At 38.7% G+C, this 24,224-nt stretch overlaps 1 protein-coding gene across 9 annotated transcripts in view; it reads right to left on the minus strand.

The window, feature by feature from the left end:
* Nucleotides 1-24,224, minus strand: part of diaph2 (diaphanous-related formin 2) — a 365,791-nt gene that overhangs the window by 319,029 nt on the left and 22,538 nt on the right. For 7 of the 9 annotated variants that reach the window (XM_076875695.1, XM_024805265.2, XM_014412641.3 and 4 more), the window contains one exon: nt 19,734-19,754. The exons of the other annotated variants lie outside the window; for them this stretch is intronic. In XM_076875695.1, the coding sequence (XP_076731810.1) occupies nt 19,734-19,754 (21 nt within the window). The remainder of the gene's footprint in view (nt 1-19,733; nt 19,755-24,224) is intronic. 9 annotated transcript variants of the gene reach the window in all.

Consider the following 24,224-nt stretch of genomic DNA (forward strand, 5'->3'; position numbering starts at 1 on the left):
AATTACGTGACTCATGAACTGGACAAGATAATTGCTCATCAGTAGCCTCAGGAAAGTTTTTAATTTGTCATCAATACCCTAAAATATCAAAGACAATGCTGCTCCTAGCTTTACTTAGCTTCATCTAGCTGTGCTTTATATTTGTATACAAATAAGTAGAATGGTACAAGGTGGCTTTAAGGCTTACGTTCAATAAAAATATTTATTAAAAAGGTTGTTATATAGTCCCATACTGTAAATGAAAGGTAAGGATAGGAGTAATGCACAAGAAGGCCTCTGAGGCATGTGGGGCCTAAAAATCATCCTCTCCAGCAAGCACCACAGCTTAAACAGACTGGGAACAAACACAGAAGCAAGGAAAGACAGAGATAGAGAGGTGTTGGTGTCTGTTGGGCTGGGTGTCTAATTTGATGAGTAATACTTAATCTTTATCTGTTACAAAAACTCTAGCACTAGATGGGCGGGTGGAATCAGATATGCAACATCTGATATGCACCCTGCCTGAGCTGATTATATTTGTTTTTAGTATTTTAACTATCTTAGCTAATCTAGGAGCCAACAACCAGAAGCTCAACATTAGCAGCCTTTGGCCCTTTTTCTGTATTGTACTGTTGATGTTATGGCTAGAGTATTTTCACTCTGCTTCTACTCGTGATTCTTGAGATCATTAATATGCAAACAAAAGAGAAAAAATAAAGTTCTGATATACAATATTCTTATTGATTTGAGTGATAATATATACTGGATTTGTTTCTGAGCAGTTTAAAGGCAGATGTCTTTAGACCTAATCTGCTAATAACTCACTTGAAAATTAACAGACGGTCACAAGCTCATCATATTATTTTAAGTAAAATTCTAATACATTTACCTGGTTAAGAAATTTGGTGTCGAAGGCTAAAACTGCATAACATGAAAATGTACATGTAAATCAAACTTAATTGCGCTTAATATTAATGTAACTTTCAACCAATGCTTGTAGTCATTTACTGTACAATATCATATTACAAATTATGCCCATATCATGCATTTCTTTTTAAATATTTTTATTGATTATTCATCCATGTAGAACAGAAACCATAGCAGCGGCCAAAAACTTTCCCAATCCCACCTGCCACTTATTTGAATGAGAAGTCCATCCATTCATTAATCGTCTATGTCATTAATCACTCTCTTTCACCAAGTCTAAAAAGGTAGAGATGAAGTTAGTCAATAACAAGGGACGTTTCATGTAAGTGTAGAGTGTGGCCTATTCAACAAGACTGAGATATATATATATTAGTGCTAAACAATGTAGAATTTAGCAAGGGAAACGAGAGATGTGCTGAAAAAGAGACAGGATGAGAATCCTTTTATTCCTCTCACTGTCTGTTGCTTTACACAGTACTGAAAAAATATGTCACTGACACAATAGTTCATTTTTTAAAAATTGAAATTAAATGAGCCTATTAATCTTTATTCTGTGAACTAAAGACTCCTGTAGGTATTCATCTACTCAAACCATTTTTATGTGGCTCTCAGAACTACAGGTGCTTTTCTAGGACTTATGTTGCTTGACACTCGTGCACAAAAGCAGCATGTGATGATATACCAGTTTGAGGATGCCAGTGAGGACGGTGTTAGTTAAGAGGCTTAGCCACACAGGCAGATCCACCTAGCTGGGCCCTGCTGACTGCCCCTGGGCCAGCCACATGCCCTCATTATCCTCCTGACACCCTCCTCTCATCCTCCTCCAGCAGTGGGGCTAATCCACACTAAAGGGGTAGGGCGTAAACCTGGCAGAGGTGTTTCCACTACAACTATGCACCTGTTCTGCACACCAATACATTGTGTTGTTTTAGTCATTAAAAAACAAAACCGATGTGTCAAAAGTGTCAAAACCAACTTACTGGAAAGTCTGCAGGTGCTAAAAATCCCCAGACTGCTGATCATATTTGGTCACTGAAAGTCGCACAAATCCTATCATACATAGTGAGACAGGTCTTATCTTCAAATATTGTTCAGTATTCCTATTCAAGCATAATTTGCTTTCTTCTTGAATTTCAATATTCAGTAATGTTCATGCAGCCATTGTGGAATTATAACAAATTCCAAACTAGGCTCATATAAAACCAACAAAAACATTTAATTAACTTAAGCTTTAATATTTTATTTCCTCATCCATTAATGCAACATAAAGAATAGGGTATGGGTGGAGGTATGGTGGGGCTGCAACAGATTATTATTTTGCATGGCTTGTAGTTCCAGTCCCATAATGGCCAGCAAGTCTTCTGTGCTTTAGGGAACTTATATGCTTTTTCATGTGAAAATGAAGCTCGAGGCTACTCCACAGTGTATCAATCAGTGTGACTGAGGTTTGAAGATGCATGAAACAAACTGGTGGGCTGGGGAATCGTGTATTGGAGTGGAGGGGGTTTGCATCACATTTTTTCACAGTCTGGGGTCAGCAGAAATGCAGTATAATTCTCTTGCCGAGTTGCCATGCATGAAGCTCTTGTCAACAGACCTAGACCATCTGTCCTGCTATTTACCACATCCTTGTTTTTCCATAAGCAAAAACTCCACTTCATGTTTTCAGTGAGGAGCTGCATTTATGTATAAGATAAGAGAGAAACTGCTCATTAAGAAGCATACTTCAAATAACTAGAAAACTTTTCATGTCATAGACTTAACTTTCCCACTTTTTACTTAAGTTAATTAAGTAAACTGCATTCTTGTCAAAGGGGGAATAGGGTACCAGAAACAATTATTAAAAAGCACTTTTAGTTAGGAGACTTCTGTCTTAAAAACTCTTAAGACTTTCTGTCTGGGTAACAGACAGTTAGATGCATTTGAAATCTCCATCTCCCTCGCAAAGCCCTTTGAGATCTTAGCATAAAAATGTTTGTGCCCTGTTCAACTGTCAGAGAGAAGTCAGAGAGTGATGGAGATGAAGAGAGTTGAGAATGAAAGAGGAATTCGAGTGATTAAACTAGTGCACACAAAAGATTCATGCTAACCATGCATAGCGAATGGCTCTCACACCTAAAGTGAGGGCATCGTCTTTAATCAGAGGGTAATTTATTGACTCCCATTTAGAAAACCATAATACTAGTGATCAAGGCCTTCAACCGTAAAATGCAATAAACTAGGGAAGTGTTTTGTGAACAAAGGCAAATAGCAAGGCCCCACACATCATTATGTTCCTTTCATATCCCATTAGATTAGTCCCAAATGCATTTTTAGGTTAAGAAAGTCATGCCATATGCAGCCAGAATCAAGGGTAAGAACGCCAAATTATCATTACTTCAGTTCACTGTATGAATTCTCAACATCCATTTTCCACTCAACCTGTTCCCACCAGAGGTGAAATGAACCATTGCAACCAAGGACTGAAATGTTCAGGAAAAAAGAAACAAAGGTTGAATTTGTGAATATCATGTTACATATATATCTGACAAGGCAAGGCGGTGTAGCGTTAACCCTCTTCAAGCCAATATTTCAGCTCCTGCCCATCATTTTCCAAAAAAAGAGTTTTATACATTGGTGAGGTAGTTTTTACAAGAAAACAGACCAAGTGGGAATCTATACAGGACTTTTTTTTTAATATGAAAACATTTTAATTGCGTTAATGCCATTTCTACTTTACCTAACGCAGAAAACTTTCAAGCTCTCAATGACTCAAAAAGCTGGCCCTTATTCCAACAGCATGTACAAGTTATTTCTCTCTCAATGGAGGCGCAAATTCTTGTCCATCGGGGAGAACAAAGCCATGTAATTGGTTGCTTCCCCACTTGAGCCCCAGATAGCACAATGTTAATAACAAACTGATGAGAAATTCATTAGGGCTCCAAATAAAAACAATCTCTCCTGGATAAGAGACGAGTACGTTATAATTAAACCGATGCCTCGTCGTTTTCATTAGGCCGTGGAGCCTGAAAACTTGAAGACTGAACCACTGAGATAGATGCAATTAAGCGCGATTGTTTTACTACACATTTGAGCCTAAAGTATAAAACAGAGGCACCATGTTAATACAACAGATTCTCGTGGAGCGGGAAAAAGAGACCTACAAGTTATATTGGAAATTAGCTGACCACAGAGGCACATTCTAGCAGATCTACCCCACAGTCTGAGGGAAGTGGGCAAGTCAGGATTAGTTACACAGCGAGGACGTAGAGTGTAATTAGGAACTTTCTTCCAATCACTTTGCCTGAATACTCCTTCCTCATCTTTACACCAGATTACCTAGTCACTCCACCTTTCCAGCTGTCGTCCTCTTTATTCCAGCTCTGCACTGCCATTCCTCTCTAACATCCTCCGGTGGCTTCACAGAATTCTGAGATGGCCAGCTTCCAGGCCAGCAGAAAGGGAAACAAAGGGATCAGACACACAGATTTCTGTGTGCTTCTGTGCTGTGTGCTTGTTGTGGCAGGGGAGGGAATCACTTGCTTTTTAGCTGTCAGCGATGCCCGGCACAAACCTGCCTGGCCATAAAAATACTCAAGACCAAAAGTGTAAGATCAGGACTCAAATGTTCCCAGTTTTCTTATTAAAGCACCAGCAATACATCCTCAAAAAACAAAGACAAACCAGCAAATCAAACAGATATGTGCATATATACTTACAACACTCAAAGAGACACAAACATGGACCAAATGAAAGCCTTGGGTGTAGCATAACACGGACAAGCCCATTCAGTATCACTGGTGACTGGATACTGTTGTCAGTGTGAAAGTACACAAAAGCAAATATCCTTGCTTCAGAAAACCTTGGTTTCACAGGCAAGATGACTGATTGCCTTCAATGTCTCAAACTGAAACATAATATGAAGCAAACAGAAACGTGAAACTTAAACCTTGTCTGTGAAGGTTCTCAATCATCCAGGTCATCGTAGTCAAAGGAGCTTGCAAAGAAAAGTGTCTGGACTTCTTTAAGTTACTTGAAGACGTTTCACCTCTCATCCGAGAAGCTTCTTCAGTTCTTCACTTCTTCAAACTTAAACCTTGTCCATTTTATTGGTAAAGAAAAGCCATTAATAAAATGACACAAGGGCAATTCATAGAAAGCTGAGTGTTTACAGCAAAAACTTGCCTCCTTACAAACAACATGTGCCACTAGCCATTTCTGCTACATTCTTGCATTTGCCATTTCATGTACAAGTTACAGAAGACTGATGAAAATGGCCATAATGCACTGTCAGCTGAACATATGGATGGATGGAGTTATTGTTGTTTGACCTCAGGGAAGAAGGAGGGACATGCGGGTCACATTAATGTGGACCAATAATCTCTCCCTGAGTCATTAGGATGATCAATGCCATTCTAATGAGATAACATCTGGAACAAAGGACCCTAATAGCAGACAGCTGCTGGGCAAAGTGAGGTAATTAGGAGAACATTCAGTGATGCTAACTAATGCTGCAGTCATTGTGCCCAGGTTTTGTACCCCACCCTGTTAACATCCAAAAAACAACATGTTGAATATTTCATATCTTCTCTAATAACTAATCACTGCAGAATAATATCAGTGTTAATAAATGAGAGGAAAACTGTGGGAAATGGGAATTAGAAATACCTCAAAATCTTGCCTTGACATGAATGCTTATCGAGCGGCAATAAATTGGTCAATTATGGAGAAAATCTGTTTTGAGGTAACCTTTCAGCTTATTAAATAAGCTATAAATCAATTTCTAGAGCAGAATGAGTGGCTGGCTTTTAATGAGTGGACGTGTCTAATCTTTTTTCTTTGCTTAGTTCTCTCTGACTGTGTGCATGTATAGAGAGGAAAATACTACATGGTGACCTGGTGTAAAGTTAGACTAAAAAACAGTATTTTGTATTGTTCACCACAACTTCAAAGTATAACTTGAAGTAGCACACTGATAATTCAAGTGACTGAATGTAAGTTGCTCAATTAGAGGACAACATTTTTAAAAAAGAGAACAAAAAGTATCCACCTCCAAACACTGGCTAAGCAGGAGCCAATTAGTCTTATGCATAGAAAGAGGAATAATGGAGACTGGCCTCAAAGAGAAACCTTATTATTAGTCCATGTAACGTGTCCGTACACACCGTTGGCGATCACGAATAAATATAATTACTATGAACAAAGAAAACTGTGTAGTCTAACATAGGGTGAAATGATACTCCAATGTTGGGCTCCAAAGCACTAATTACATAAAATAAAATAAAAATCTTGTAATACATGAATGTCTATGTACAGATATACATGCATATATTGAATGTGCATGTATATTCCACACTATGTGATGTTGCTGGATATTCAAATGCTAGAAAGTTTCCACTGCACCCTGCTGATAAAACTGTACTGCACCAAAATTTGATTTGTACCAATACTTTGGGAATGACAGTGTTTTAATAGGAGTTGTATATCCTGAGTTGCTTGTGATAGTGACGCTGTGTGTGTGTGTGTGTGTTGCTTCCAGTCCCTGCTACTACAGTGGGAATGCCACTGCTGCAACTTTCATAGCAACTAAACAATGAACATTGCCACAAATAATGTCGCCGTGTTCTTCCTGACTGTTGAGCGCACAGCTAACTTGGAAAATGACAGAAATGTGGACCAGTTTAAAGGATTCAAAGGTTAACATATGTGGCACATAACACAGCATCCTGCTGATTATCTCAAATACAATTATGATTTAGTTGGTGACAAACGTTTTTTTTCTCCATTAGGAATTTTTAACGAAATTAGGAACAATGAAAGCCTTTTTATTTATCTTTATCACTTTATGTGCATTAACAGTGTGGCAAACAACGCAGACTGGGCATGGTAACTTAATCTCAAGAACACAAGTTTTAAATGTTAAAAAAAATATTATTTTGTATTGGAAATGGTAATTTTGCGATATCAACTGGTAATATCTAGTTGTAAATATAAAGGTAACTATTAATCTAAGCCTAAACTCTGAAATTGAGATTACTGTATAGTAAACAGCACTGTAATCTTAATCTAATTTACAATAGTTCAGTTATCAATGTTCTGGTGCTAATTCACTGCTAAAAACTACAGCTATAAGAACTAGGGCTGGGCCATATCATACCGTTCACGGTAATACCGGTGTAATGTTGGGCAACGATGGGAAAATGAAATATCGCGATAGAATATGGGTAAAACGCGCATACGCAGTGCCTTTGTTTACATACGCACATGGCGGCGATGCAGAATGAGAAGGGCGAAAGCGGATCGTTGAATGAAACAGATGAACCAGAACTGGTTTGTAAAAATGCTGCAGCTTCAGTGGTGTGGAACTGGTTTAGCTTTCGTCCGTCAGATACACAACAAAGCACTATTTCTGGTAGCGCATGCTAGCGGGCCGTCGTTATTACCGTGTTGTTTGGAAAATATGTCACACTTAAAATCAATCCTTTGATTTGTCTGAAAGTCGACAGAGCCCCTTATAATCCCGTGTGCCTTATGTATGAACTCTGGTTGTGTTTACTGACCTGGAAACGATTTTATGTGCACGGCGCTGGAAAATCTGTCAAATGTTTCAGTACGACTTTGCTAAGCTACGAAGCCGCACCGCTCGATGGATTGTCGGAGCATTACAGCTATCGTAGGCGGAGCCTCGCGGAGTGATACGTACTGTGCTTCAACATAATGTTACCGTATTGTGTGTGTATAACCTCTTTTTAAGTTTTGTGGCTATTATACATGGTTGTGCTGAGGATATTTTGGCCAATTAACACTGGAAATGCCTTTTGGTTAAACTGTCAGCGAGGAATTTGCATTTGCACTGTTAGTTTAGTTTTTAGTTTTCAGTTTATTTGTCATATGCAAGTTAGCACAGGGTCAACATTGCAATGAAATGTGTTTGACGAGCAGCAGTTCACGCAGCAGCATGATACAGTAGAAGAAAATATAATAAAAAAAATAGAAAAATAGTAAGGAGCAAAAATTAGAGAGACGTGGTAAAAGAGAAAAGATGACTAAATATATATGTATCTATAAATATAAATATATGTACACTAGTGATTAAATAAGAAAATCTTGACAAGAAATATGACGGGAGGGCAGATGGGATATTGCACAGGAATGAGCAGCAGAAAATTACAGTATTACACTTTTAAATATAAATACATTTATAAATACATACATGTTACATTTTTATATAACTTTAATGCACATATAAAAACAGCTGCTTGTTTAAGTGAAAATACATTGATGTTTGTTTTTTTTTGCACTAATAAAGTTGAGGAGTTGTAAAGTATTTTGTCTGGTGTCAATTATATCGTCAGTTATATCGTTATCGCAAATTTTCAAATGTATATCATGATAAATATTTTTGGTCATATCGCCCTGCTCTAATAAGAACATAAATGACCATTTTAATAACCCTGTCATATATAAGATTCAAACTTACCTGAGCATATTTTCTTGTTCTGCAGTCATATTAGATGGCAGTTCTTTTTAAGTTCCATGTTTAGCCTTTTACTATTTTTGCCATCATATCATTTAAATAATAAAAAACTGTTAAATGTAATAAACCTCCCCAAAGAAGAAAAAATATGCAGTGAGTGAAAGGCTAAGTATTATTTATTCAGTTTTTTCCCCTCCTAATTCAAACACTTCATTGGCTTGTATAATTTTCAAATAATTAAAGAAAATGTAATTCAACTAAATAAATAAAAAAATGAATCTTCTTTGCACTCATTCCTTTACTTCTGCTTCAAATGTAAACTCGTCCTGTATATGGAGCACATACTGTATGCAGCAGAAAGTTACATTAATATGGATAGTTAGGGAAATATGAAGAAACACCATCATGGCTTGAGTGCAGTCAACACTGCAACAACACTATTCCTCTGAGAGCACGACAGCAGTGGTGAAAAAGCTCCCAACTAACAGTAATTGGTTTTAAAATAATAGAATTCATTATAGTTACGGCGCTTGTTCAGAAATGCAAACAGGAGAAGAAAAAACATTCACTAGAGACTTGGGCTGAACTGCTTCGCTAAAAACCATGGGGAGATGAAAGGCATAATTCAAATGACAATTTTAGAACCTTTAGTTCATTTATATCAGAAGCTCAGAAGATGTTGCTGGGATAATAACATCATGATTTTTTCTGTTCTTTTGTTCTAGTTGCAGGGCTTGGAAGAACTTTTTCCCTCTCAATTTCATTCTTTTGTGGTGGCAAATGTCTCCTCCTCACACAGAGACATGTGAGGTGACACACAAACAATCTAGCAAACAACACCCGTCGCCAGCAGAGACAGCCATCTGAAAGCTAACATGGGAAATCTTGACAGGGAAGAAGAAAAGCACCTCACACATGACACTGAATTTGCTGCTTGTCTTATTAAATGACTGTGTAATTATACACATCAGGGGTCTGCATTGTAAGGTCCTATGTTTTTATTACATCCAGCTGCAGACTTTGTTTGACTCAAGGCCTGCATCTCAGGTATGACGAAAGCATTCACCCAATCAGCTTTGAAAGAAAGATCATTTTTCTCAAGACCACTCAGGATATAAAGAGACAGGTCAGCCATCTCAGCATGATTGGATGCCACCTCATGCTGCGTCTATAGCCAACATCAAGGACATCACTATTACAAACGCTATACATCTGCCATCAAATCAGCCTCAGGCCAATATCGAGTAATTGGCTCCATTCTAAGGAAGAGCTTGATACATCCTGTCTACCAACTGATATAGTCAAACATATATGTGAATAAATACATTTTTTGCTCCATTTACTTATATTTATTTGGCACAATACCTGTGAGAAAAAACAAGATCACCATATGGCTGTGCATTAAAAATGGATGCCTTATGTTAGCGAGGGCACCTGAGATGAATGATAATATGGGGAAAAAAATGATGAGTTGAAGAGCAAAGCTGTTTCTTTAGCTGCGCTCGATCAACAATCTTTATCCTGAAAAACAACCTCTCCTGTAACTGAAAGTCACGCCTGACCAAGACCATGCTCCAGCAGAACACATGTTGCCACGAATGTGTCTTTTCAAGAGCACTGGTTGTCAATAAGCAAATATGGCTCACATGGAAAGATATGGTCAGAAGGTTTGATGTTCGTATCTCTGAGGAAAAGCAACTGCATAGAATACACAAAAAGAGGGAGACATTGATATGGTGTCAGTGTACAGGCATAAAGCATAAAGGGATGTATACAGACAACCAGGAGGAAGGACAGAGACATCGATGGTGTTGTTCCGTAAACATAGCTGACGTCTCATTGTTAAGAGACTAAATCTGTTTTTAGCGTTGGACTGATCATTCGTAGCATATGGGAAGTCAATAGAATGGGTCTTGTTAATGGCAGGCAAGGGAACACATAATTCCTTACAGGCCCAGATTATGCAAGTGAAAAATCAAAAGGAAAAAAAAAACGAGTGTACCCAATAGAGTTTGGCGCTCTTCCACCATGTAAGAGGCAGTCTCACTTTTGTATTAGGTTGAAGGAAAAATAACAATAAATGAATAAATGAATCAAGCCTCCTTTCCATCTCTAGAGTTGTAAGGGAAAGTTGTTCTTTAGAGAAGACAGACCTGCCTGAGTCCTATTGAGCCATTTCACATGTATTCTTCCTTTTAAAGATCAGATGTCTAACAAATGGCATTAGTGGCACACATAGCCGTGTGTTGCATGGGCGGCAAGAAACCCATTAGGTCAATTCCATAGCAACAATGTGGCTTTTGAGCCCCTGTGGTGCAACAATGTATTGGTCGATTCAATGGGTACCCACTGCCACCAAGTGCTAGCCTTCAGTACTGCATTAGTGGCTGGAGAACTGCAGCTGTTGCCATGTCTATCTGAGCAGAGACAGACCACGATCGTCCACGATGAGCTACTGTACTTGACTAAGATCCAATGTTATCAACACTGTTGTGAGGCACCCAAAACCCAATCTCAATACTAATATTTGTCTTCAATACATAAAGTTAGGCTGTGCACAATTAAAGCACACAAAGATGTCCCCGTGCAATTCACAAAAAACTGTGACCAGTTTGGCATTTTAACACAAGCAGAGAGCAGCCAGCATGCATGAATGCGAGGTGCTGCCAACTCACTCAGGATAAGACTCGCATTCTCTGGGACAGCTGAACTACGCTTTACCAACCAAGCCTAAAGTACATCATGGCAACCTGAGTGTTTCTATCTAGTGCATGACCAGTAGGGCTGCTCAAATACTGCAAGAATCATAATCCAAATTATGCCGGTGAACAATGAGATCACAATTACTTGACACGATTATTCACTGACTTTTTTTTTCTTTTTTTTTCATCATGCATTTTACAGTTGTTAAAATTCTGTTGTTGCTAGTGTTCCTTGTGGACCACCCTAAAATCAAAGGTTAATAACTGAATAGATTTTAGCTTTTTTCTTCATTTAAAGACCAGAATGCTCTGTATTTAACACAAAACAGGAGCTTTGTGGCAAAAGAGAATGGAGCGCAATTATTGTTTTATCTCAATTATCTTATTTTCATAATTGTTTGAAGCAAAAAAAAAATGTAATGGGATTAATTGCACAGTCCTAATTACTAGTTAATGTATTCTCATTTGTTCATTCATTTATTCTTCCATCCATTTACTAACTAGTGAGCGGCAAGCCAACTAGCCACATGATGCCAATAAACAGTGAAAAAGTGATATAGCTTGAAGGTTTCCAGTTTAAAACTATGACCCATCTCTCCAGAGCACCCTTCAAAAAGAAACTGCAAGCCAGACAATAACACAGCAAGTGATCTGGCCTTGATCATGTCACCAATCATTACGGCAGAGAGCTGTCTAGGGAATCAGGGGAAACCTGGCTGTTGATGAGGCGATTATATGGCTTTACTCTTGTGCGTCCAAGTATGACAGCGCTATGAAAGCATTGCGGCTGATAGGCAGAGACTATACCTTGTTAGCACGCTGTTGTGCTGAGTGGACTAGTTGACTAAGCAGTAGGGCACTCCCACAGGTCCTGGTGGGCTTACTGCAAGAATAGTGAGGGATTATAAAAAAGGCCGTCAATGTGACTCTCACCAAACCCAACATCTGCAACAACTTTGTCAATTTGTCAACAGCTACCTTTTCTTCCTACCTGTCCTTCAACTACCAAGGTACAAAACAGAGATATTACAGATCAGCGGGGTCAATGCACTTCTTACATTGGAATGCAAGTGAGTGTGAAGTCTGCATTTGGAATGACTACAAATGCACAAAAAGAGAGCCTGGCAAGGTTATGAACAGGAGTGCTTTCTCACATCGCCCAATGCAAGCATTCTCCATGCAAATCTTGACATATTCAGACAGAGCCCACATTTCACAGAGATCACATCTAGAAAAAGAAGCCGACCGCATCAACCAAAGCAAATAACTTACTAAATATACACAGATGTAGAGGATATCGAAGAGCTAAAGAAGCAAATAAAGAAATCGGGAGTGACTGGAGAAGCAAGCAACCATAAAACATGGGGATACACAGAATTTCACAGCTGTGTGAACAGTTAAAGCAGATGCGATGGGATGTGATGGTGGATGCATACAGAGAGCTGGGTTGTAAAAATATGCTATAAAGTTTATGGAGCCTAATGCGGCCCTGCAGGAGCCTCCTGCCGAGCTGAGCATGCCGACAGTGCTGTTGAGTGTTTGACAGAGCTGTGGGAGAGAGATGTACAACTGAGAGCATAGCCCGTATTCACAAGCTCCATCACTAGTGTGGGATGTGCATACAGTACATAAAATTCACAGATATGCAATCAACAGAACTAAGAATCCTATTTTTTCCTCCCCGCCCTTCTCTAAAATAGCCAGTCTCTCCTGTGCAATATCTAAATCGTCGCTATGATATGCAAGTGTGCTGAAAATTCATGGAGAAAAACAGTGCTTCTTACTACCAGCACAGAAACACGTTCATGTGGACACACCAACACAAATACAGGGAGACTATAAAGCACTGCCATAGTCACTGTTCAATTCAATATCAGCATACTGTGACCACTTCAGCCTTTCATGTTCCCTTCAAAATAACGAGATTCAGCTCGCCTCTTCTGATTGAAGAGGAATGATTGTTTCTTCCTTTGAAAAGACATATGTTGTATAGAAAAGATGTGTGAGGGGAGAAATAAGGAAGGAGAGAAGCTTGCAGAAAAGGCAGAAAAAACCCATAAAAACTCAAGCACAAAAAATAAAAAGAGGACAAATGCTGATGGAAAGTAACCTCTTTTTCTCATCCCCCGTGGGAGCTGTTGTTGACTTAATCCTTCCCACACAACCCAGCCTCTGTCACAGCTAAAACCTTGCTTCTTCCACAGCCAGCAAAGGTCAATCCAACCATAAATGCCTGAAGACAAGTCATTCGGCAAAAAAACAACATTAGCTGGTAGGAAAAGTTCAACATGACAACTGTGATAGCTATTACATATTTACAATGTTATTAAGTTATCCATAAAAGTATTTATAAAGTACCGTGTTGAACCCTCATATCTTCCTAGAAGAGCCTCAGTGTGCCATGATGCTCATTCTGTGAGTTTTTCCTCAAAAAATGTTCTCCTACTTGGTGTTCGAAAGCACTCTCTGACATAAAAGTCCATCTGTCTCCCACAGGTGTTAATTTAGGTTGAGATTTGGTGACTACAAAGGCTGTAGCATGTGATTAATTTTTATACTCATCAAACCATTCAGTGACCTCTGATCGCCATTGGCTGGAGGCATTCTGGAGAGGACCATTCCCATCAGAATTGTAAAGTTTTATCATTAGACAAAGGTGATTGCTCAGAAAAGCTTTGTATCGATTTGCAGTGACCCTTCTGTCTGAGGGGACGAATGGACCCAAACCATACCACTAAAATGTCTAGAGCAGCATGAACGAGCCACTGTTGTAAGGCATTGTGGCAAATGTAGCATGTTCTGCCTAATAACTGCCAAGGGTATAATAGTAACCGGACTGTTTTTACAAAACAAGAAAAAACTGATAATGAGTAAGATGAAGACAATAATGAGCTTATAAATGAACAAATCTGACATTAAAAGGTGGTTAGTCTACCAAACCTGGATACGCTACAAAGCTACGACATAACAAATGAACTGGTAAACAAAGAAGCACAATTCTCATGGACAAAAAAAAACATTTGAACAATGACAAGAGAGCCCTTTATGCCTCCACAACAAGTCAAGAAAGGATGTACATGTTTCCTTGTCAATGATCAAAAGAGGACTTCACCACCATAACATCACAGGATTCACCACACAAAATGCTTTCAAACACAAAAAAATATCAAAAACACACAAAAAGAGACTGATACAGTTTTAGATCTGGTTGTAGATCTAAGGACGAATGAAAAAGATATCAACCTGAATCAAAAGGATGGAAAGAGGAACGTTTGTAGATGCAAATGATACAATCGATGAGTTCACAAAGGAAGAAAGGCACATGCCTATAAAACTGTTTATGACAAAAGGGTTCCCTTTGACCTGCAAATGGAGCAGAAAGGAGGAACCTGGATTTGTCAGGTTGATGTCCAGGTTATTCAGAGAGATTCAATTCCAGTGTGGGCTCGTTTCCCTCAACTGCATTAGTACAGCTTGACTTTGTAGGTGTGACGGGGTTTTCCTACATAAAGAATGCTTCTCTCCATCATCTCAAACTCGTGGGCCATAGTCAAATGCAGAAATTATGCACAGAACAGTAAGGCATGACTAGTTATCCAGATATTTACATCTGAGCCCCAAATGATAACCATTGGGTTTTCAAACTGTAGTCTACATGTTAGCGCCCTAACACATCCCAGTGAAGGATTCTGGGAGTAGAATTTTCCTCTAATTTGAGTCATTAAAGCAACAAATGTTCAGTATTTATTAACAATGATAGCAAAGCATATTTAAAGATATCCTATGTGAAAGTATTTTGTCAAATAAATATTTCCTAATCTCACTCTCAGGCAACTTTTTATGTCAATCAGAAGAACTCTAAAATTTGCTTTCAGCCAATCAAAGAAACATCTTATTGAAACGGTCCCCTCCAGAGCATGTTTCCTTGATCTTAATTTAAAATAGAATCTATGTTGAACACTGGCTCAGGGCATGGGAGGCACACGCTATTGATTAATTTTTCATTCCTGTTCTTTTAAAGAACCAAGGACATGTGCCACATCAAATCTGCTCAACCCTCAGCACCCAGTTTAATAGCTTGCTTGAAACAAAAAGTCTTTTGAGGTATGTGGTTTTAAAAGGTAAGCAGGGAGGGAGGGTGCCTTGATTTCCTTTCAGGCTCACCATATTTCTTTTACTTTTTACTTTTTTTAGGGTCCTTCACAAGCACTCCTGGCACTGTGTGTGTGTGGCACGAACACTTGATTGGAGTTAAAGAGGAGCCAGATGTATGCCTCATATCCTTGCAACTCTCTTTCTATGTCCCTTGTTTCCCATCTGGATGCTTTGCGATTCTCTATCCTAACGATAACTATTTGCTAACAGATTGTCCAAAAATCCTTGGCACTAACACAGAAGATTAGGAGCACAGGTAATTCACCTGAGATACATATAATATCAACCAATAAAACAAAAGAAATGTATATCAACATCCTTCATTTCAGTGCTAAAGGGTAAGTGCATTTCTCTTGCCTTTCTCTCTAAAAAAAGAAATTTAGGGGTTTTGACTGCTGATCATAAAAAGTTATGTCCAAATTTTGCATATTGACTGAATGCTCTGAATGTGAATTTTTACCTAAGGTATTGATTAACTTTTAACAGTAACTAATAAATTAGTGAGGAAAAATGCATCTTTAGAAAATAATGATTTAAAAAATACATCAATAAAATACCTCAGGTGGATTGCAAATGAAACTATCTCAAAAATGAGGAAAATATCAAGGTTTAGTGCTTTTGCAATGCTGTGCGTGATAGACACACAAACATCTTTTCATTTAAATGTTGAATATACAGCCACATTTGAACAGATTAATGAAAACGACCTTGTAGTTGAACTAAGTTATACTCCATGACATTAGGATGTGAGATTTTTCTAATGTATTCCTATCCTCCTATAGCATACACAATCACATAACTGCATACATCCGCACAACTCTGCACACAAGAAAATAAAGTTGATGTTAAAGACATCTTTAGCTACACTGAAATTAAAATGCCAACATTCCAATGCAGCAGAAAAAAGAAGACAGTTTATGAAGTTCATCAGCTATAGTGAAGCCGATACAGCCTCTTCTGACTTTTTTTCTCAGGTTGTCTGATGCGTTTTAGGATCTCTGGTCCAACCCACACACTGAAAACACACACAACCACACCAGCCATCACCACCTGACATCTCAGAACTGACCACGATGTTACCATGGAAATAAGCAGTCATCTGTCCAGTCATACAGATATTGATCACCTCCCTGTGGTCTAGAGATTGCAGTTTCTTTTTTTCTTTTGCCTGCATCACACAACCTCTCACAATCAAAGGCTTTCACGTTAACACTGCAGTAGACATTGATGTATTGTTACAATGTGGCCCTTGACTTGTGACGTAAATCAGGCCAAGTTTTACAAAGCCTGACGTTATAAAGCCATTGTAGTGGGTACAGGGAACTGCAGCGCACTGCGTAAAACATGCAGTTACTTATATGTATATGTTATATACAATGAATCTTAACATCAAGGGTAAAGACCACAAACTTGATGACACAGGGGCAGAATAAGGGCATTAATAGGGAATCCACACATTGAGAGCATATGCGGCTTTGCAATGTTGTACAGTTTAACAATGGTCAAAGTGGATTACAGGTAATTCCCACAGTCTCTGTATTCCTAACTCATTCTCCATGAGGAGAGTGCCAGGGAGGTTTCATGCCTTAGACAGAGAAGTTACAGTTGTATTTTCCCTGCAGACAATCCTAACCAACACTTCCCTTACAGCACATAAGAGAGCACTCTGTCCAACCGACACACGCAGACAGCATGAAAATGGGAATCTGCCAGCAAAGCAGGGAGTTGTACTGTAGGCCATCATCGGCTAAATGCTCTCCATCTGCACCCCACTAGCTTTCAGTTGGGCTTTCAAGAATGACAGTTTATACCTGCCTGTATGTTAGCCATATCTATGGGCTACTGGTAGAGGGATGGCACAGAGGTTACAAATGCATCAGTATTAGGGCTGCCACAATTATTTTGATAGTCGACTAGTCACCGATTATTTTTGCGATTAGTCGACAAATCAGATCATCATCCATTGGACGTAAAACGTACAGCTTATTGCACCAGCATGCATCCGCTAACTAGCATTAGCTTACAGCTTTAAGTGTTTAAGGTATGTGCTAACTAAAAATAAAGACAAGATGATAGTTTATTAAACTTTTAATGAATTTTGCAGATTGTCTCAGTGGAGTTTAATAAACTCAGGCGTCTGCTCCTTGCCATCTAAAATATAACAGGTAGTGAAGGGAGTCTGGTGTTTTACACCGGCTCCAGTGAGCCTTCAACCCTCCAGCTATCGAGCGGGTGGGTAACAGACGACTCCGAAAACGTTGGGGCACTTTTAAAAATATGTGATGTCTTGATAAACCGAGCAGATATTTGAAGTTTATACAGCTATATTCGCCGAGAAAATATGTTAAAAGTTTATTTTGTGACCCAGAAAGAGTAATATTAAAACTAAGTAGCTGCCGCCATTGTTGGAAACTGGAATAGGCTGAGCCGAGCTATGAATTCTGGGATAGGTTGGGCCACGAAGGATACATCCGACTCATCCTTCAAATTCGGGGAAAAGGAGGACACATTTGGAGGAATCTTTGAATCTGGAAAGCCTTCGTCGCGTCGCTGTAACGTAATCGGCCTATAAATGCGGCCTCCGAAGGATGCAGCCCGTAAATTTGGACACAGCTACAATACTGGAGACAGCTTCTTCTTCTTGGTTTAACGGCAGCTGGCATCTTTGTACATGCAGTGCTGCCACCTTCTGTTTCAGTCCGTTATTACACTCTTAAATCATACTATTTATTCCTGCGTCTTTCAGGATCTTACAAAGCCTCAAACGACACGTCGACTATTAAATTTGTCGTCGACGATTTTGATAGTCGACATAATCGTGACTAGTCGACTAATCGTGGCAGCCCTAATCAGTATGCTCTTGAGTTGGAAGCAATGCATTTGATAGGGTGCCTGCATGGTTTGCAGAACTTCTTAATTTAGGTCTCACAATTCAAACTTGTATGATTTTGTCATATTATGCCTAGTGAAAACAAATCGTCCATTGCCGCTGATTGAAAGCTACTCAGTCCAGGTCAATAGGGGCAGAGCTGAAAAACCAGTTCTTCCAATGGAAATAACCAAGCACAAAAGAACAGTTTGACAAAGAAGGAGAAAACTCAATCGATACAAATGGTTCTGTTAAATGCCTTGCAGAGCGAGGTTTGTCTGAGCTCATGAGCAGAGCAGAGGCCAGGTCACACAGTGCTACTTTACTTTGTCTGTGGGTTTCTGTTAAGCTTTACAGTCCTCCTAATCCTCACAAAGCTCTCAAAAGGTAATAAGCCACAGTTTAAAGTGACAATTCAACACTTGCCAAACTATGAACCAGTAGATGTTAAAAAAAAAACACAAAATAATTTCTTCTTTACAAAAGAGGGATGCCATTTCGAAGGTGAAAATAAGTAATCTGTATATTATAATGTGAACAAATGAATGTGTATTGCCAATACTGTGGGAAATTCCAATAGTATACTTCAAGTAAACTACCTGAAGTAAAATGAAGAAGAAGAATAAGCATTTGTAAGGAACCAGTCGTGTTCCTGTCACATGGGGAGCTGTTGACAGCAAATTTTGATAAACAACCATAAATTTTTCCACTATCCTAATATCGTCGAATATTTCTGCTTTAGGCAGAAAAATATTGCAGTGCACTGTGGGTCAGTGTGTGTCTGTGTACAGTATTTATGAGTGTGTGCAAAGTCCTTTTAAGTGTTATACTGTATATTTTTAATGTGGATCCAAAGTGTGGTACATGTGCACCTAAGAAAGATCCTCCGTTTGATCTCAAAAAGAAACGCGAATCCCTTTGGGGTTGTGTCAGGAAGAACATCTGTCAAATTAAACATGTTCAATTGAATTTTATTTATGTAGCGCCAAATAACAGCAAGGCGACGTGTAGAGCTACCCCCTGTGGTGGGGGGTAGTCAGAGAAGCTTTACTGTATATTCTCTATGTGCATTGTATCTCACAGACAAAATGTGTGTGAATGTGAGAGTGAATGAATAGTGGTATTGTAAAGCGCTTCGAGGGGTCCCGAAAAGCGCTATATAAATGCGATCCATTATTATTATTATCATTAAAATGATTTTGATAAACAGATTAGATTGAAGATTATGAGAATTTGTGTAAAAGCTATCCTTCTTTGTGGATATTAAAGTATTGAAATGCTAATAGAAGTTACACTGCAATCAATTTCAAAGAGAAACAGCAAAAACCAACAAAAGGTGTCCTGACTCACTTTCAGGCTGTGTAATTTCAAGATTTCTCATTTTAAAGTGCTAAAAATTTGCATGCAGGAAAAGTGTTGACAGTTTATAGCCTTTTCAAATTAAAGCCCATTAGTAATATCACAGGTGAAAATGAAAAGAAAATGAAATGACCCTCACTTGCACAGTTCAGAATGCGCTCCTCAACATCCTTCCAAAACGAGATAAAATGATGTGTAATGTGTATTTGTGAGCTTAGGGAGTGAATAAAGACAGATACACAGAAGTACGAAGATTCACAAGCTAAATAAATAATGGGCTACTTACCGCAACTTTGCTCCCAGTTATCTGCATGCAGCGATCAGCGGAGGAGGTTAATGTGCAAAAAGACACAAACAGCACAATCATTAGTAAGGCCAGAGAATTCTCTCCATTACACGTTGAAGCATTAGCGTAACTTATGGGACATCACAAAAATTCTTCACACAATTAAAGCACACACTATACACTTACAATTGAAAAAAGCCAACAAGAGAACATTCAAAACTGTCGTCACATGCTGAAGATAATGTCTGCGTTTGGCAGCTGCAGTGTTACCAATTATTTTGAATATGAATATTTGCTCGGCATATGAAAACACGCCGAAGTAAAAGTTGCGGCAACAAAAGCGGAAGTCATGTTTAGTCATGCCATCTTCCACACAAGGTATTAATTAAATGATTAAGGGGATAAAATATGATTGCCCTTGTGACTGCCTGATTGAATGAGTGGTACAGAACAGAACAGTGGCTAGTGTGGGCAAAGAGGCTCTGTGGACTGAAATCAATCTGCTGCCATTAACGTTGGGCTTCAGGTGTCAAATTTGCGTGGCGGAGCTACCTTGAACCCATGCAGTCAGCACGATTCTTGAAGTTTAACCTTGTTATTTGTCAATAGTGGCAGGTAACGGAAGTGATTTTCATTACTGCAACTGTGGGGCTTGTTTCACAGTAGGAGTGTGTCTGTCAGCAGAGTAAATGTATTCTAATCTGTGGTTGAGCTCTTCTTTCTCTGCCGTATGCTTCTGAAGAAATGCATTTTGATTGCAGGAAGTTACAGGACACACTAGGGTACCCCGTCTCTCTAGTATGCAGAGAGGGGAAGTACAAAACCTACCTTTTTGTTTCATTTACTGTCACGCACAAACTCTCTAGATGTGTGGCCATATGATGCTTGATTCCCCTCTCCATCACTCCATCACATAAAGCGTCTTCTACACGTCATCACCTGATCGCAGAAATACTACTTTGTATTCACACTCTAACTACATTTTCCTTGCTTTCCTGCGAATGCAGCATATCACTATTTAAGACGGTGCATTACCTGAATCCTGCAGATTAGACTCCTTGAAATGAGTCACATTGATGTAACTCAGAGCTCAGATATTTTGCGTGGATATTGATGCCAACCAGATCAAATACGTATTTTTAATATTATTTCATAGCAGCTTGACCAAAATAGCAGACACTATCTTTAGTGTGTTCAGATAATAGTCAGAGAGGAGCTTAAGGGGGAACGGCACAGTTTCACTAACGAGTTTTTGGTTTGGGTGCAATGTAACACCTTTTTCTGAAACAAGGACAAGTTTTCTCATTTTACTACCTTTTGAGTTCTGATGCTTAGCAGGAGAAGTCAATAGGCACACATATAAAGTCAATAGGTGCAAGTATACAGATTTTTTTATTCAGAACAAATACAATTATGTCTACTCTTTTTTTTCTTTTTTCCAAATAATTACGTAAACACTTATCAGGCTAACAATAAAGTGCTTGAATGACCTCAGCAAATCCAGGTCCCACTCAGAGAAGAAGGTGGCACATTGGTTGCATCAAACAAACCAATATTTGAATAAAACTTCGTTAATTACACTAGAACGTCCCCCTGTTAAGACCCTGCCATAACACCTTTGCTGGATGAGATAGAGCAAGTCTGGAATTATACACTGAAATATTCACTGCTGGTAGTCAAAACTAAATCTCAGAGAAATTCTAATAGTATCAATTGTTTAGATTAGTTTGGCACATATGTAAAGGGAAGAAAGCACAGGAAAATAAGATGAGAAAGAAGTGCAGCTGTTCATGCAAAGCTGATGGACAATGATGTCAGTAGACACACTCGTGCAAGAGCAGCGTTGGATTCCACTGAAACACAGCTCATATTCAAATGAACAGGGTTAATGTGGAATTCTCCTGTGAAAAGACATCCCGTTTGTGTTGGGGGTAATTTGCTAGACCCCTGCTGAGGCACCCTGGTATACTATGGGAAGTGTTCTCAAACTTTCCTGGCAACAGACCAGGAGAGAGGTGGCAATTCACAGGAGAGAGAAGAAGAAAAGCTTTAACTTCCCTTTGAAAGACATATTTTACAAGAGAAAACAAAGTAAGAATTAGTCTTTTCCCATTTTATGTCATTTTCGAGCCAAACAGCAGTTGGATGTGGTATGTCAGTAAGCATGAAAGGTGAATATACTGTACATACAAGAAAGGAGCACCCCGTGAGAGAAACCTGAAGCACTTAAAGCTATTGAACTCCAGGAATACTGCCTATTCCTGGACACTAAGGCACATGTTCAATTGAGCAAGTCTGCAGAGACAGACAAGAAAAGGGTTACACAATACAAGGGGGATATTTCTTGTTCTGCCAGCATTTACTGATTTAAACTTCTAATTCCAAATCTACGTTCTCTGCAACTGCATTAAGTTGAGAAAGAAAGAGGTGAATTAAAGTGTCTACACACAAATTTGACTACATATGAGTGTGGAAGAAATGGTCCTGGTTGTCCCCCTTATATTTCAATGACTGAAATGAAAGGTAAGTGCAAATCAGACACCTATTAAATAGCGTGTGGAGTAAAAAAAAAAGACAAACAAAGCATGTTTGTAGCCGTTTGACACCAACAGAAACCACAACCTCCCAATGCAGCATACATCTTTGCTAGATGAGCAAAATGACATTAGCATTGAATGCACAACAGCAAGACAGAGAATCCAGACAGACAGACATCAAAATGCACTCCTACATTCAATCACCACTCACATGCGTATTAGCACCCATATGCAGCATTAGCTCCCAATAATGTCCAACCTTTAATTTACAGACATATAGGCTCATTCGTGCAGACTGAGTGGAAAAAAATGATGGTGATTTTGAAGTCTAAATTATAAAAGGTCTCAAAAATTTAAACCCTCTTCACACTTTTAAGGCAACTGCTGACAAACTACACTGCAGCAATGAGTGACTGGGTTACCACAACCCACATCACACAGTCCAACAGCAAAGGAACACTACAAGGCGGTTTGAGGAAGCTTTACTGTTACATACATTTGTAAATATTTAAATAAAGTAACATTAAGAAATATCTTTTTTCATCTATCAGGACGTAAAAGAAAGCGAGGCAATTAATTGTATAAATACACTTTATTGAAAACAGGAGAACAAATCTACTGATGACTAAATTATCCAACTTGGCCATTTTTTTGTTCTTGTTTTGTTTGTGTCTTATATTTTTTTATACTCTTAAAATAACAGAATTTCTTCCTGGAATAATCTCTGATATACTCTAAAACATTGAAATAAAAGTCTTCCTGTCTCTCTCATACTGTAGTTACAGGAATAATTGTTGTGTATCACGTTGCTAACTGCAGCGAATTGGCAGCCGTGTCACATTACTATTGCAATCATATGTAAAGAAATGGCAAACTATTAAGTTGAAGCACATTATCTTTATGTATTATTGGTATGTAATGGTGTTTGGAAATATAGCTGTCCTGTATTATAGTGTGACTGCATGTGCACTTGCATGAATCAGCACGCACACAATCATCACTGACATTCAACCATCCCCTTTCTTCAGACCTATTAAATGTGATAGCAGGGTGCTGACAGACATCCCATTTTGTCCTCTGTCCTTTGACTACATGGATTACGTTATTCATTTGAATAAAATATCAGTGCTCACAAAGCATAATGGGCCCTGTGTGGAATTCAATCATCTCGGATAATCATCATTATCAATAATGCCAGTTAATTACCATAACAATGAGGCAGGTAATAAATGATGATGTCAAGAAGGAGCTACCAGGTTCAGGAAACAAAGAGGACAGAAATCACTTTTTCTTCTACTTCTTCTTCTTCTTCAGAAGTGATCTGAATTTTACAGCACGAGGCTGGCCATAACTTCAATAGACAATACAAGAATTTATCATACATTCATGGATCGCTGCCAAAACTGTTATTGCTTAAAACGATTAAGCATCGCCTCTCCACCAAATTACTCCAACACAAAACAGGCAAAATCATTTTAATTAATTTTATATCTAATCTCATTTTAAAACAACTGAGAGTCAACAGACCAACAAAATAATTCTGCTAAGCATCCATAGCATGCAAAACTAAATGGTAAAGCATGCTATGGTGCAGTGTAAAGAATTATCACAGGTTTACTGGTCAGACATTTGTCCTATTTCACTCCTGTGTTTGATTGCAGTGCCTCTCGTCTTTATAAACAAATAATGCAGCAAGAAGACACTACCAAAAATTCACATGCAATTATACACCTGGACAACCAACCGTTTTCATGCAAGCATGTGACTGGACCATCCACCTATGATTGAGTAAGTGAGGGATTGCCTTAAATCTGGAAGATTTTGGCACAACAGGAGGAGAAGTAAGGGATATAGATCAAAACTGCAATCAAAGGCGTGGATTTCAAGCATGAGGTGTGAAGAAAGGCAGCAAAAGTGAGCGTGTGCAAGAGCAGATGACAAAGCAAGCAAAAAG

This window comes from Maylandia zebra, linkage group LG2 (assembly GCF_041146795.1).
Source record: "Maylandia zebra isolate NMK-2024a linkage group LG2, Mzebra_GT3a, whole genome shotgun sequence".
Lineage (NCBI taxonomy): Eukaryota > Metazoa > Chordata > Actinopteri > Cichliformes > Cichlidae > Maylandia > Maylandia zebra.